General features: G+C 38.6%; 1 protein-coding gene across 1 annotated transcript; it reads left to right on the plus strand.

The window, feature by feature from the left end:
• The first annotated feature begins 9986 nt into the window (after positions 1–9986).
• si:dkey-247k7.2 (uncharacterized protein LOC797677 homolog) lies at positions 9987–14361 on the plus strand. The gene is made up of 4 exons (XM_046846936.1): positions 9987–10126; positions 12593–12681; positions 13760–13884; positions 14099–14361. Exons 2-4 carry the CDS (start codon positions 12609–12611, stop codon positions 14237–14239), a joined length of 339 nt encoding a protein of 112 aa, XP_046702892.1. The 5' UTR covers positions 9987–10126; positions 12593–12608; the 3' UTR covers positions 14240–14361.
• Positions 14362–16883: the final 2522 nt, after the last annotated feature.

A 16883-nucleotide genomic window follows, 5' to 3' on the forward strand; every position in this document is an offset into this window, starting at 1 on the left:
AGACTGGTTTCTTGAACATGACAATGGTTCACTGTACTCAAATGGCCTCCACAGTCACCAGATCTCAATCCAATAGAGCACCTTAGGGATGTGGTGGAATGAAAGATTCGCATCATGGATGTGCAGCCGACAAATCTGCAGCAACTGTGTGATGCTATCATGTCAATATGGACCAAAATCTCTGAGGAATGTTTCCACTACCTTGTTGAATCTATGCCACGAAGGATTAAGGCAGTTCTGAAGGTTTAATAAGACGTTTGTTCAAATTACACTTATGCACATATGATAAAAACATTTTTGATGATCCCTTACAAATAATGTATTCCAACAAACACCTTTTGTCAGTAATTATAACAATAAAATATGTATTCCAGTATGCTCCTTTCAATGGATGGCACTCATGACCATTTCCCAACCTGTGAGGGCATCCGTAGAGTTGCAATGACCAGGAACTCCCATCATGGGGCCCTGAGACAGGAACCTGGGATCTCTCCACATATCTAAGGCACGTAGGGCTCAACGCATGACCTTGATTGCAAGGAGTGGATTGCCTTTCTGAGAGGGCCCTCGGGTACTGAGCCACCACTAAAGGGGTCTCATGTGCAGGAGGCCAGGTGAAACCACATTGGATGCTGCTGCCATTAGCCCCAGCAGTCTCTGGAACTGCTTGAACTTGCAGTGAGTCACTGGCTTTCTTTCACCCTGCTGACGACCGTAAGGATGGATGCATTGCGGGCAGGAGACAACTGCGCACACATAAGAGTTGAATTCCACACAACGCCTAAGTAAGTGGTTCTCTGTAGTGGAGAAAGGACCCTCTTTTTGCCGTTTAGCTGTAACCACAAGTGAGCAAGACAGCATCTCGATGCAGGATCACTAAATGCTCTGATTGAGCTTAAATCAACCAATTGTCGATATAGTTTAGAATGCGGATACCCTGAAGTCTCAGAGGGACCAGGGCAGCATGTGCGGAATACATCCACACACTTTGTGAAGGTGCCGGGTGAGAGGGCAAGACTGAAAGATTGGTAAGCTTCGAAACCAAAAGCGAACCTCAGGAAGGAAGGACAGATACATGGAAATATGCATCCTTCAGATCTATCGTGTCGAAACAGTCCTCGGATCTGATTTGAGACACAACCTGATACAGGGTCAGCATCTTGAACCTGAGTCTCAATAGTGAGCGGTTCAGCTGACATAAATCTAGTATAAGACGCAACCTCCCGTCTTTTTTGGGAAATATGAAGTACCGGCTGTGGAACCCGGATTCTCTGTCTAATAAAGGTACCACCTCAATGGCGTCCTTCCTTGGGAGAGTGTTTACTTCTTGTTCTATTACCAGAGCCTGCTCGGGTCCCACCAGGTTGAACCATGGAGGACGAGACCCAAACTGAATTGTATAGCCTCTGTCTTCAGTATGCAGGACCCACCGAGACACATCTGGCAGAGCTTTCCAGGCTTCCAGGTAGTCTCTCAAGAGTATCAGTCTCTCGTGACTGACCTCTGGTGAGCCTAGAGCTGAGCTATGCCCTGGTGGCTCTAGGGGCCTCCTGGAATGCGAGTTCTCCAGGTGTGATACGGTACTGGGCGACAACCGAGGAGGGTACTCGCTGGAGCTGGCAATGCCATAAAACGAAGCCCTCCTAAAATGACAGTCCTCAGATCTGTCATTTCTCGGGAGTTTGGCTCAGAGCATTGCACAAGATCTCTTGTAGGGGGAGTGTGAGGCGACTCTTTGTTTCTGAACCTCCCGGTGTCAGGAGGTGCTGGGTTGATCTTGGGGCTATGCTGGCCGAGCAGCATTATGAGAGTGATGTGGGAGCAACTGCTGGACCGCCGCAGACTGTTTCTAGGCTTCCTGAAACCTATCGAGTCGGCATTAGTGGGACATCCCGCAAAACGGCCCTATCCCTGTCAGAAAGATAGGGTGAGCCAAAGGTGCATCTCAGACACAAGGGGGGTGACCACAGACCGGCCAACAGCCACAGTTGTCTCCTGGCCGCCTAAAATGCCTCCCATGTCCAGCTCTCGCAGTAGGTCTGATAGGCCTGCAACACTGCCATGGTGTGCAGGCATGCTGCAGCTTTACCTGCTGAGGTGTAAGCCTTGCCCACCAGCACCGCCATATTTCGAAGTGGCTTGGTGGGCAGAGAGATAGCTGGCCAGTGTCTCTTCAACCCAGGGCACTGACCTGTGACCTTAATTATTCAGTCCAACAATGTTCAAGTAAAGGAAAAATCCAGGACTAAAGTGTGCAGATCTGGAAAGAAGGACAGACACGAAGGTTGTGACGCAAGTTGCAAAAATCACTAGTCAAGCTTGCTGGGTGGGCAACCTTTCTGCTCATCAGCCAGCCAATCTATATCCAGCTTGGCTACAGCACAGGTCACAACCTCCAATAGCTCCTCATAACAAACAGGCAGAAAGCAGCCTCACCCACCAATCCTCATAGAAGAAATGGGAAGAAACTGCCGAAAGGCGTGCTTTCGAAGCTTGCGAATGAGTGCTGGACCAGGCAGGTGAGGAAGGAGAAAGGGACAAGCACATCTCCAGACCCTCTACCAGGTCCATCTGTGACCCCCAGGAACTAGCATGAGAGCGGGGCCAGAAACACGAGGAGCAGAGGCACCCTCCTCAAAGAGTACCCACCGGAAGCGGAGCGTTCACATCGACATGCGAGCACAATGTGCGCAATTGGCTCTCTCGGAAACTGACCTAGCATGCTCTGTTCCAAAGCAAGCCACACCGGAAAGTGTGCTTAGTTTTCTTGCTTGCTTCAATTTTTATTAAAATTTTTTCCAGAAATTTTCCATTTAGACAAGCACACATAAAAAAACAGAAGCTAGCACCGGCTTCACTCCATGTGCTTTTAATAGCTTCCTGGTAATGACATCACCCCGCTGGTGACGCCGCACTTTGTGTTCCCAAAGCGTTGTTAACGCAGCTCGAGTTCCTGAAAGGGAAAATTAATCTGGTTCCTTATTTTAAGTTCTAAGTTTATATATTTATTTATATATTTACTATTATTTATTTGGTGCTTTTTTGAATTTGCTGTTTTTCTCTACTTCTTATTTTAAATGTATTTTTTTTGGAGATTAAAATAAAACAAATGTCTAGTTTGGGCATCTCTGGACTGTATCCACAAAAGTTTTGTATTTGCTTTTTAAACATTCCATTCCACATTTAGTCCCCATTTTCTCTTATAACAACCTCCACTTTTCTGGGAAGATATTTCACTAGATTTTGAGTGTACTTATTCAGATTTGTGCTCATTCAGCTGTAACGGTGTTAGTAAAATCCGGTAAAGATATATAAGGGTATCTAATGTCATGCAAAAACTTAAATTAAAGCAAGAATGCAGAAAAAAATGTATAATAGTACATTCTGAAGCTGAACTTACTGGCAGGCATGTTTTATGAATTCCACAGCCTTTTGTGTATTTCCAGGAGCACTTCCTCATGCTTTATGTCCCATGTGACTGTAGGGTTCAGGATTATTGTCCGGTCATACAGGTTTTTTTTTTTTTTTAACTGCATCTGACAAACAGTTTTGCAGTCAAGAAGATGCATATGATACCTGCTAATTTGTGTGTATGGAGGTTTAGGAATTGTGTGTATAAAAGTCTGTGGGTGGGCATTAATCTTTTTAATAGCTGGAAGGGTAATATGCTATGGTATAATGCAATGATATAAGAACATTAGTATGCTTTATTATACAATTAGAAAATCAGTCAATATTCTGGATGCAGCACAGTGTATAGCAACACAGTGGTCTTGTTTTTCTGTGAACATTTAATTGCCTTACCTTACATCACCCCAACACCTAGTTATGTGACCCTTTACTGTTCCTGACTAAAAGCAGTAGAGCCCTGATGTGATCTTCTGCTGTTGAAGCACATTTAACTTATCTGAAAAGCTATTCTGCTCAATACCTGTGTAAAGAGTGATTATTTGAGTTACTGTAGACTTCTATTCAGGTTGAAACCAGTCTGATCATTCTCCTCTGACCTCTCTCATTAAAAAGGCATATTCAAATGCAGAACTGCTCTGCAATGAATTCCTTTTATGTGGTTGTGTGAATGTTTGTGTGTTGATTCTAAGTGCCTTTAACAGAAATTCAATGTGAACATCACCTGCCTGTGTCTGAATGCTATTACATGGCTGCCTGACTGGATAACTGTTTATCGAGATGTTGAAGTGTTTTGTGATCCAAGAGAGTACACCAAAATATCTAATGGTAATCATTAAATTTTTTTATTCGAAGGGGCTTTTGGTGTACTATTTTTACAAACATTTGCTAAAGATTAGTAAGGACTTTCTTTACTCTAACTTTCACACTTTGTCTTTGTATTATATATATACAGTATATATATATATATATATATATATATATATATATATATATATATATATATATATATATATATATACAGGGAGTGCAGAATTATTAGGCAAATGAGTATTTTGACCACATCATCCTCGTTATGCATGTTGTCTTACTCCAAGCTGTATAGGCTGGAAAGCCTACTACCAATTAAGCATATTAGGTGATGTGCATCTCTGTAATGAGAAGGGTGTGGTCTAATGACATCAACACCCTATATCAGGTGTGCATAATTATTAGGCAACTTCCTTTCCTTTGGCAAAATGGGTCAAAAGAAGGACTTGACAGGCTCAGAAAAGTCAAAAATAGTGAGATATATTGCAGAGGGATGCAGCAGTCTTAAAATAGCCAAGCTTCTGAAGCGTGATCATCGAACAATCAAGCGTTTCATTCAAAATAGTCGACAGGGTCGCAAGAAGCGTGTGGAAAAACCAAGGCGCAAAATAACTGCCCGTGAACTGAGAAAAGTCAAGCGTGCAGCTGCCAAGATGCCACTTGCCACCAGTTTGGCCATATTTCAGAGCTGCAACATCACTGGGTGCCCAAAAGCACAAGGTGTGCAATACTCAGAGACATGGCCAAGGTAAGAAAGGCAGAAAGTCGACCACCACTGAACAAGACACACAAGCTGAAACGTCAAGACTGGGCCAAGAAATATCTCAAGACTGATTTTTCTAAGGTTTTATGGACTGATGAAATGAGAGTGAGTCTTGATGGGCCAGATGGATGGGCCCGTGGCTGGATTGGTAAAGGGCAGAGAGCTCCAGTCCGACTCAGGCGCCAGCAAGGTGGAGGTGGAGTACTGGTTTGGGCTGGTATCATCAAAGATGAGCTTGTGGGGCCTTTTCGGGTTGAGGATGGAGTCAAGCTGAACTCCCAGTCCTACTGCCAGTTTCTGGAAGACACCTTCTTCAAGCAGTGGTACAGGAAGAAGTCTGCATCCTTCAAGAAAAACATGATTTTCATGCAGGACAATGCTCCATCACACCGTCCAAGTACTCCACAGCGTGGCTGGCAAGAAAGGGTATAAAGAAGAAAATCTAATGATATGGCCTCCTTGTTCACCTGATCTGAACCCCATTGAGAACCTGTGGTCCATCATCAAATGTGCGATTTACAAGGAGGAAAACAGTACACCTCTCTGAACAGTGTCTGGGAGGCTGTGGTTGCTGCTGCACGCAATGTTGATGGTGAACAGATCAAAACACTGACAGAATCCATGGATGGCAGGCTTTTGAGTGTCCTTGCAAAGAAAGGTGGCTATATTGGTCACTGATTTGTTTTGTTTGGTTTTGAATGTCAGAAATGTATATTTGTGAATGTTGAGATGTTATATTGGTTTCACTGGTAAAAATAAATAATTGAAATGGGTATGAATTTGTTTTTGTTAAGTTGCCTAATAATTATGCACAGTAATAGTCACCTGCACACAGATATCCCCTAAAATAGCTAAAACTAAAACTACTTCCAAAAATATTCAGCTTTGATATTAATGAGTTTTTTGTGTTCATTGAGAACATGGTTGTTGTTCAAATTAAATCCTCAAATAAAATTAATCCTCAAGAATACAACTTGCCTAATAATTCTGCACTCCCTGTATATATATATATATATATATATATATATATATATATATATATATATATATATATATATATATATATACTGACTTATATATGTCAGTTTATAAGGGAAAAAAAGTTGTCCAACTTAATTGGGCTGAGATCAGAGCTCTATAGCAGGCCACTCAACATCTTCCACTCCAACCCTTGTAAACCATATCGTCAAAAAAGTTTATTAAATGTTGCAGAACTTTATTACTCCCTATGCTTCTGTATTTTCTTTTCCTTTAAGGAAGTATTTCTTTCTATTACTTACTCTACCTGCATTTGTTGTTGGATAACTTGTATAACAGCATTCCAGAAACATGAAACATTTTGATATTTTAGATAGAAGTTAAGAAAAAAACAAAGATTAAACAACATCATCACAGCAATAACAATGATTATGATACTATTGTTCTTGTACAATTGTAAAAATTTTGTCTTAGTTATAGTAAATAATTATGATCCTATAATAGCAGTAATGTGGGCATGTGTGAAAGTGAGAGAGAGATACATTAATGCAGGCAGTTATATATTATACACACACACACACACACACACACACACACTCACATATATATATATATATATATATATATATATATATATATATATATATATATATATATATATATATATATCAGAGGTGGAAAGTAACAAAGTACAAATACTTCCTTACTGTACTTAAGTAGATTTTTTTTGTATCAGTTTTTTGTACTCTACTATTTATTTTACAGACAACTTTTTACTTTTACTCATTACATTTTTACACAAATTTTCAAAACAGACTCGCTACTTTAGTTTTAATCCATTTTGCACCTGAGTCACTTCTCATAGACTTCGAGTAACTGAGAAAATGAACAGGAAGGAGAAGTTTTGACCCTCTACCATCATGATCTAAGAGAAAACAGTGGTCTCTTAACTATAGAAAACCAAGAGTCCAAAAAGCAAAGCCTTGTTTGCCACCCCTGTGGTAGTGTAGTGGTTAGTGTATGTGGTCTCTGCTATCTGACTCACCCAGTTCGATTCCTACCGCTTCCTTTAAATTGTTTAAAAAGATTTAATAAAAAGAACTATAAAAGGTCCCAAAAATCATGTTCTTGCAGGAGGTCCTGTGGCTCAATTGGAAGAGCTTTGCCTCTGGGTTGAGAGGTTGCCGGTTCAAACCCCGGCCAGGGCTCGAAGTTAAGTGTGGAAGGTGTCCGGAATGGTTGCGTTAATGGTTGGATGTGGACGGTTTCGGAGGGTGTATCCTGAAGCAGGGGGGCAATATCCGGGCATCTGCCCCCCCAGCGTCTGAGAAGTTGAAAACAGGGGGTTATGAAGCAAGAACCTCCAAAAAAGTATGGACTTAGTTTTGCATATATACTGAAAAATTCTGCCAAAAACCTATCACCCTCACTTTTTCTGAGGCTGTGAAGCAGCAGTCCTTCACAGCCTTTGTTCACAGTCAACCACACTATTGCTCACCACAGACTACTTTCCACACAGCTTACCCAGTGTGGGGACAAGCCAGATTCGAACCAGCAACCTCTGAGCTCAGAGGCAAGGCTTTTACCACAAAGCCATCAAGTCCCACAACAGACCTTCTTTTTTTTTGGGGGTTTATCCTTCGTTTCATTCTTCAAAACAAGAAATTCAGACCAAACAGAAACACAGAAAGCAGGATTCGAACCCTGAACCCCACCAACAGCGAAATACCAGTCTTAACCCACTGAACCATCGGGAAGGACTGGCTGCGACAATTGTTTAGTGCAGGTCTATCTTTTCTTTCAAACCATCAACACAAGACTATAATGCTAAAGACAGACGTAGGAAGCAAACCCATATCATGACTAGCAGGGACAAAGCAGAATTCGAACCCTGATTCAGACCATTAGTAACGCACCAGCATTAACCCACTGAACTATCAGGAAGGATAAGCTGGAAAGCTTGTTTAGAGCAGGTCTATCTTTCTTTTTAACCCATCAAAACAAGAATATGAAGATGTAGGAATCAGGAATTTAACCTACCTCATGACTAGCAGACAGAAAGCCAGGTTTAAACCCTGACCAACAACATTAGCGAAGTACCAGTCTTAACCCACTAATCCATCAGAAAAAAACAGGATGGGAAGCTTGATTAGAGCAGGTCTATCTTTCTTTTCAAACCATCAACACAAGAATTTAACGCTAAAGAAAGATGTAGGAAGCGAATACAGATGTAAGTAGCACAAGTTGAACCCACATTGTAAATGGCAGGAAGAAAGCAGGATTCAAACCCTGATCCTCACCATCAAGTCAAGTCAAGAGGCTTTTATTGTCATTTCTACTATACACAGTGGTACACATTACACAGTAAAAATGAGACAACGTTCCTCCGGAACCCTGGTGCTACACTAAACAACAACAAGCTACATAAAGTGCATCGAGTGCAACCTAGTGCAAACAGTGCAGACAAAAAAAACAATACAGACAGACAGTGCAGACAGAAAACACAAGACAAGACACAAAACCTGAGATAGTGGCAACTAGTAAACCTACTGTATACTCTGAATATACAGTACTGTATGAGGAAACTGTAAAAACTATACACGGGACTGAATATAAACAGACACAATGTAGTGCAAAAAACAGCAGCAGTCAAGAGGTGCAAAAGACAGCATGTAAACATAATAACATATAACGCATACATGTAAAGTATGTATAACATGTAAAGTATAATAACAGTATAGTGTAATAAGAAACAGTAAAGGTGCAAAAAACAGCATGTAAACAGTGTAGTACGGTAGAGTATAAATAATAATAAATAAATGATGGTGGAATGGGCTGAGATGAGTAATGAGTGTGTGTCGAGTGTTAAGTCTAGGACTTCAGCGAGGCACCAGCCTTAACCCACTGAACCATGGAAGAGTTCAGACTGGGAAGCATGTTTAGATGAGGCACAAGCCTTAAACCACTGAGCGACCACTGCTGAAAAGCATGTGTGCTTTTTGGAGGGTTCATACTTTGTTTCATGCCAGCGCAGTAAGAAAGAATGCATGTAGGACTGGCTTTGAAACCTTATCAACAGCGTGGACTATATTAAGGACCATGTTCAGGCACAAGCCTTAACTGAGCTACCACAGAAGTGCTTTTTTTTTTAGTTATCTTTCATTAAAGACCAGGAAATCAAGAAATTAATCCAACACAGAAAGGACAGAATTGAAATGTTTTCAGAGTGGACAAGGTCCAGACGTTTTATTTACCAACACAGCAACCAGCTCGACCAGGAATCAAACTCTCAAACTCATCCTCATGGGGACCCTGACATTAACCCACTAGGCTATCTATCTATCTATCTATCTATCTATCTATCTATCTATCTATCTATCTATCTATCTATCATCTATCTATCTATCTATCTATCTATCTATCTATCTATCTATCTATCTATCTATCTATCTATCTATCTATCTATCTATCTAATAAATATGGTGTGAGGTCCAGTTAACAGCTAAAACAGGTAGAAGTAATATCTACTTTTTTACTTAAGTACATGTCAGAGCCAAGACTTCTTTACTTTCACTTGAGTAAAAAAGTATAATCAGTACTTCAACTTTTACCCGAGTATTTTAAACATAAGTATCTGTACTTCTACTTAAGTAAAGGATGTGTGTACTTTTGCCACCTCATATATATATATATATGTATATATATATATATATATATATATATATATATATATATATATATATATATATATATATATATAAAGGTGAAAATATTTAGTAAATGCATATGAGATATTATTGCATTATTTAGATAATATTTTTATATATAAAAAATTATATATATAAATATAAATATATATATATACAATATATACAATAATATCTCATATGCATTTACTAAATATTTTTCCCCTTTTTATATGTTTTTATTTTTATTTTCCTGCTTGGAACACACACACACACACACACACGCACACACATGCGCGCAAACACACACACACACACGCACACACACACACACACACACACCCATGCACATGCATTTTTTTTCTCCTCCATTCTTTTGTTCCTGTGTGTGACAAAGGATATAAATAAAAGCCTTGTCACAATTCTCTTTCACTTTAGTTTTCTCTGACACGTCCCAAAGAAACGTCTGTACACCTAATATGTAAGTAAAGATTTATTAGCAGATTTATTTTTCTCTTACTTCTACTTTCTCTTACATTGTTTAGTTCTAAAAAAATATATTTTTTTTGAGATATCTCTCAAAATAATTTCCTTATTACTATTATTATCGTTATTATTATTATTATTATTAATAGTAATAGTATAATCATCACCATAACATATTATTTACATATAATTATTATTTGTCATTTTCCGTTCCTAGCTGTAGGACATAACCCTGAAAATAAATAAATAAATGAATAAATAAATAAATAAAATAAACAGACAAATTACATTCTGGCAAATGTAGCATTTGCCAGAATGTATGCTCTTTAGCAGCATTGACAAACGAATTAAAGTTTTTCTCAGTTTCTTTCAAGCATTTCTCAAATCATCCTTAATATTTGCAATCCAGTAAGTGCATTTTTAAAACAATTTGTACAACAGCACAATACACTGGATTTCTTGCCTAAACCTGTATTTTTCTCAAAATACTTAGTTCATATTTTAAAAGTACAGTAAGTATTTGTGTTAATGAACATCTCATTGCCATCAGAGGTTCTTTTGTCATTGTTCACAAACAAGATAGTCAAAATGTTTAGTCATGTTTTCAGTATGACGCTTTTCTTGATATAAACTACGGTTTGGATTACAATGATTGAAAATGCACAAGGCTGAATTTCTTCTGTATGGTCTATATGAATTTTAGCATCACAAATGTATTTATTTGATTGCATATTTGATTTACTAGTACTAGTGTACGTTGGTTGTTCGTCTATTTTCAGAAAGTGTAATTCTGTGCTTTGCTCCGTCTGTATATGTTCGCCAATGGAAGGTTTACAAATCATCTTTGATCTTTTTTAGTTTTTGAGAACTAGTTGATTATTGGTTGAATTAAAACTGTACACTTACCTTCATTAGTGAAATTTAAGATTCACCTGCACAATTCATCAATTCAAGAAATATTTACCAAAAAAAAAGGTTTAATAGAAATGTAAGCATGACAGATTCTGACACCGGGTTTAACCATTTTGTATTCAATTACTTATGTCATGAACTGATGCTAATGTTTTGGGGGTTAAGACTATTTAGGTGAAACTAGTATAATATATTTTGATCAACGTGACATAAACAACTGACAATGTAGGAAACTGCAGACACTTGTACACAATAGAATAAATGAATGTACAAAATCGTTCACAATTTGATCCAAGCAACGAGAAATGTTCTTAAGATGTAACTAAATGACGTGCAGGTTGAATAAGGAGTTTTAAGAATTTTATTTCTGATCTAAGAAAAGCTCCAAAAAACTGTAATATAGGATTCACACAGTGCAATACGCTCTTGGTGAAATGGGCGGGCTGAATTATCATGAGTGAGCGAGGGGGCTTTGAGGCTTTGGAACCTCACTGTAATTACTTATCAAAATATTTGCCCTTTGCTGCATCATGATTTAATATTTGCTTTTCTATCTTTCCAATGCATGAGATAAGACAGTGTGTCTAAGATAATAATGTCATCTATAAAGGTCTTGCCCAATGACCCAGCAATCGATTAGGGTAAGGGCATCTGAGAAATGCTGTCAATGGGAAGGGGTAACTCAGACAGTGGTCTTTTGCCCTAAGGTGGGTTGTGAGTTGAAATCCAAGCATTACCATTTTAGCACTGCTGGACCCTTGAGCAAGACCCTTGACTGCCCAGTTGTATAAATAAGATACATATATGTCGCTCTGGATTAGAGCATCTACCAAATACAGTAAATGTATATTTTTGCACAGCACTTATAAGTATAAATACAATATCACCCTGGGCAAAAAGGAATGGCATGGTACATGACATTTATTTCTCAGACTGTACACTAACATGAAATACACCAATAGGTGTGATACTGCCATAGGAACAAAAACCCTGCCCACAGCATTGTGGCCCAAAACTCTTTCAGGCATTTAATCTGTCAACTTAATTACATCAAGGGCGAGCACATTCATTAAGGCAAATCATGTGCATGCATCAGAGTTCACGGCTCGAGTTGACCAACCAGTTCATCCTGTTTACATCTTTTTTGTTCTCCTTTGTCCTCCTTTCTTTCTCTTATACATTCTATACAGTGATCTCAAGAGCTCTTAAGACACACTGTCTCATCTCATGCATAAGAAAGAAAGAAAGAAAGAAAGAAAGAAAGAAAGAAAGAAAGAAAGAAAGAAAGAAAGAAAGAAAGAAAGACATTTTTCATGACAAGGCAAAATGCTAATATTTTTATATTTATTATAGTGGGGTGTGAAGGTCTTGGGGGTATTCAATTGTTAATATTTTTAGATATTGGAAGAAGATATGTGTGTGTGTGTGTTTGTGTGTGTGTGTGTGTGCGTGTGTGTGTATATACGAGAAAGAGTTTTCTTCATTTTGAAGTAATGTTTCTGACTGTCACTTTTCCCTGTGCTGATTTAAATATGTCTGTCTTACACAGTCCTTGACTTGCTGTAATGGCACGCTTCAGTCTCCAGGTTGCAGCGTTGAGCCTGGTTTGCCTCATCACCATGGTTACTTCGGACAATGGTTTGTATAATGTTGAACATACTAAACACCACAATTTTGGACAGATTTAGAGGCCAATTTTTGTGGGTTTCTGAGACATGGATCGTTTCTACAATGCCTTTACAGAGTTGAGTGTTGCACTGGAACTATCGAATTTTGTTAATGGGCCATAATGGCAACAAAAAATGGCTGTGTTAATCAAAGTTTTATTGCAAAGAGGCTATAGTCGTTAGACTTTTATTATTAAGCTAGAATTTCAAGCTATCTCTCCCCACACACTCCTGCCAAAAAAACTGTAAGGAAAAACAATTAATAATAAAGATTTCCCTGATTCAATAGCACAATTTCAATAATAACATTTTATGTGGTTATAATAAGTTCTCCACCTCTCTCTCTCTCTCTCTCTCTCTCTCTCTCTCTCTCTCTCTATCTATCTATCTATCTATCTATCTATCTATCTATCTATCTATCTATCTATCTATCTATCCATCCATCCATCCATCCATCCATCCATCCATCCATCCATCCCTACCTACCTACCTACATATCCATTAACACTCCTGTCAAGGCACAAAAAAGAAAGTTGAAACTACAAAAATAAACAAACATTTAATAAACACTATGAACTATATTTATCTTGTACTTTTTAATATGTACTCCATCTCTCTCTCTCTCTCTCTCTCTCTCTCTCTCTCTCTCTCTCTCTCTCTCTCTTTGTCTGCCCCTCATTCTGTCCCTCTCTTTTCTTTCTCTTTCTCTATATCTCTTTCTTTTTTTTCTCTACCCTCTCTATTTCTCTCATCACATGCCTGCCAAAATGCAGAAAGTAAAAGGAAAGTAAAAATGCAAGAAAGTAGAAGAACAATTTCCTTTAATAACAATAATAATAACTTCTTTAATGTGCCTATAATTGGTTCTCCACTTCTCTCTCTCTCTCTCTCTCTCTCTCTCTCTATCTGTTTTCATACTACTGACAAAGTACAGAAAAGTAAGGTAAAAATAGAAACATTTTAATAAACACTTCTCCTATCTACAACAATATTAATAGCTTCTTTCATGTGCTCATGATGGGCTTTCTATCTTTCTCACTCTCTCTTAGATCCAGCAGGCCCACCTGCAGTAACAGATGCAGACATATGCACCCAGTTCTTCAATGAAGGCTCCAAGATGACTATTGGTCGAGCCTATGACATGCTCTGGATAAAATTCAGTAACTACTTAAAGGTGTGCATCTACCTTGTGTCAAAAACAGACATCCATGTATATATCAAGTTTTTTGTATTGTGTTTCTCTTGTTCATTGGCTGTTTGCTTCCTGTAACTTTATCTGACAGGATCAATGGCGAGGCACTTTTTTTTCTTTGACACATTTTTTAATGACACATTTGCACATAACAGTGATTGGTTAAAGCTTACAGCCTCTGTCTTTCGGTCTCTAGGAGCAGACGCTGGGAACTCAGATAATTTTGACACTGATGCCATTGGTTGATGAAGACAGAGATAACCGCCTTAACTTAAGTGAATGTGAACAACTCATCAAGCACATCAAGCTCATGGGGCCCCAGCCAACCTCCAAATAAACAGCAGTTTGGTCATAAACAAAGCCAGAAAGCAGGCATACGGAAATACTACTCTTTTATCATTAAGCATGTTTAAGTTGCAGACAGCTTGTAGGTGGAGATTATATATATATATATATATATATATATATATATATATATATATATATATATATATATATATATATATATATATATGATTCATCTCTGAATAAATCTTTAATAAAATCTATAACATTTTGAGTGAACTGTGTATGTAAGTATTGTGTGACCCTTACAAGAGATAACATTTATCCTATTTTTCACTCTTTAGCTCTTTCTCTTACTACACAAATACACAAAATGTTCTTACATATACAGACGTGGACCAATTTGTTGATGCCTCTTCATGAAAAGAAGCAGACAAAATTCATTGGTGCCCATTATTGTTTATTTCGAAGTGAATATAAATCTGAGTTAAAAATAATAAAACAAATAAAAGTGGTCTTTAGAGATAGTCACTGCCAACAAACAATTTCTGTAGGTTTTACTGACATACACATGTCTACAGCTGATAGGACTATTTACAAGCAAACGGTTTCATCTTTGTTTGATGGGGTTTAGATCGGGGTTGATAAGAAGGCCACTTCAGTGTAGTCAGTGTTTTGTTTTCTTTTTCTGTTTGTATGTACTCTCTGATTTCCACTTCAGCCACTGCTTGCAACCTTGGGATAACCACGTCCTTTACCCTCACATGATGCAAATGTGGCAGGCTGTTGTCCGTTTCTTCTCTACAACATCAGAAGGATTTGATCGTTTTTATCCACACAGGTTGCTCAGTAACTTGTTCAGTCTCTTGTCATTTTAAGACAGGACTACTGCAACGCTCTGCTGACAGGTCTACCTATGATATCAGTTACTCCTCTACAAAAGGTTCTCACACACCACCCCACTGCTACGCTCCCGCCATTGGCTTCTGATAGCTGCATGCACCAACACCCTCAACCTCAAAGCTCTTATCACTCCTCACACTGAACCATGCTCTAACTGATCTTCTAGCAATGCTCAATTGGTACCACCATCTCTCAGAGTAATAGGAGGTATATATCTAGACTAGAAGTGGTGGAATAAACTTCCCCTAGATGTCCAAACAGCTGAGTCACTGGCTATCTTTAAACAAATAGTTAAGTATTTAAACAAAAAAGAGTGATATAATTCCTTCCAAGATTTTAGTCAGATGGTTGATGGTATCCTAAGTTTGCAGTCTGGGGATCCGGTGTAATGGATGACAATAAAAAGCTTCTTGACTCTCTCTTGGCTCCCTGTGCCAGCGAGGAGGCCCCAAAACATCATGTCAAGTCTCGTCCATGTTTCCCAGTAGGCATCATGTTCTTGTCTGTGGAAGTTTCATTTTTGCATCTGTATACATACAGCTGATGTGTATTCAGCTGATAAAGCTCCATTTTTTGCAAAATAAATATTGTTTTTTCTCATAGTTACATGAAATGCTGTCACATTAACATTTGATGTCAAAATAAACTCAAGGGACACCTGGCTTTTTCATCCATATAAGTTCTTCCTCAAACTTTGACCACAGAATTAGTGCCACACAACTGCAAAGGATGTCTTTGGATCAGGTAGCATTGAAATTTCCCTACATTTGAACTAGGAGATTCAAACCTCTTCCAGCATGATACTGCCAACTCCAAGAAGATGTGCTTGACATGGGTTGGAGTAGAAGATCTTAAATGGCATGCTAGAGATCTCTGTCATCATATTGAACACTTTGTGATGAACACTGACTCTTCCCAAGGTCTCCTCACCCTACATCAGTACCTTACTTTACTAATGCCCTTGTGGCTGAATGAGCATAAAACTCCACAAGCACACTCTAAAACATTTTCCCAGAAGAATGTTATTATAAGAGCAAATAGGGACTTAATGTGGAATTAGATGTTCAGAAAATGTAATCATATGTTCAGGGTCCACAGACTTTTGTCTAAATGTGTTATGTATATATGAATTAAAGTAAAAAAAAATGTTAATTATGAAACGGTGTCACACATGAACAAACACATGCAGACCAGAAACCATGTGCTGTCAGGAACTAAAACAGAAATATCAGTACTAAATCTATAGGTAGGTATTATAATCATAAAGTGCTGGCACAGGAAAAGAGCTCTTTCCCCCGGTGGAGAGAATCTTTCTGAGGAGAGAGAAAAAAGTCCACACAACCTCATCAATCATTTCCATCAGCACTTCAGCGAAACACTTAGAACAATATACATTATTAAGCGCCGCTGATTATTTGGTTTGAAATATTAATGAGCCGAAAGATCAACCGGGCTGAAGAAAAGAAACTTTTAAAGATGTCTAAGCAAAGTTTCTGCTGAGAAGCAGAGAAGGCGTGAGAGCGGCACACAGGGATGTTGAGGAGAAACAGATGGTTCTGTAAAAACAAGGGGAAAAAAAGTAAGAACAAATAGCTATGACTTGTAACTGTGCATGCTGCTCCTAATAAATACCTTCTGAAACAGCCGTACATATAAAACCCAAAGCTCAGCGAGTGTGGGTGAGGTGTAGATGCATGACAAGCAACTTTTTAAGCTGATCTCTGACCTCACCTGCTCCCTTAGCAGCAGACAGCTCTCCTCTCAGGCTTCCTGACCAAACGCTGGTGTGTGGT

The sequence above is a fragment of the Silurus meridionalis genome, chromosome 4 (assembly GCF_014805685.1).
Source record: "Silurus meridionalis isolate SWU-2019-XX chromosome 4, ASM1480568v1, whole genome shotgun sequence".
NCBI classification, from domain to species: domain Eukaryota; kingdom Metazoa; phylum Chordata; class Actinopteri; order Siluriformes; family Siluridae; genus Silurus; species Silurus meridionalis.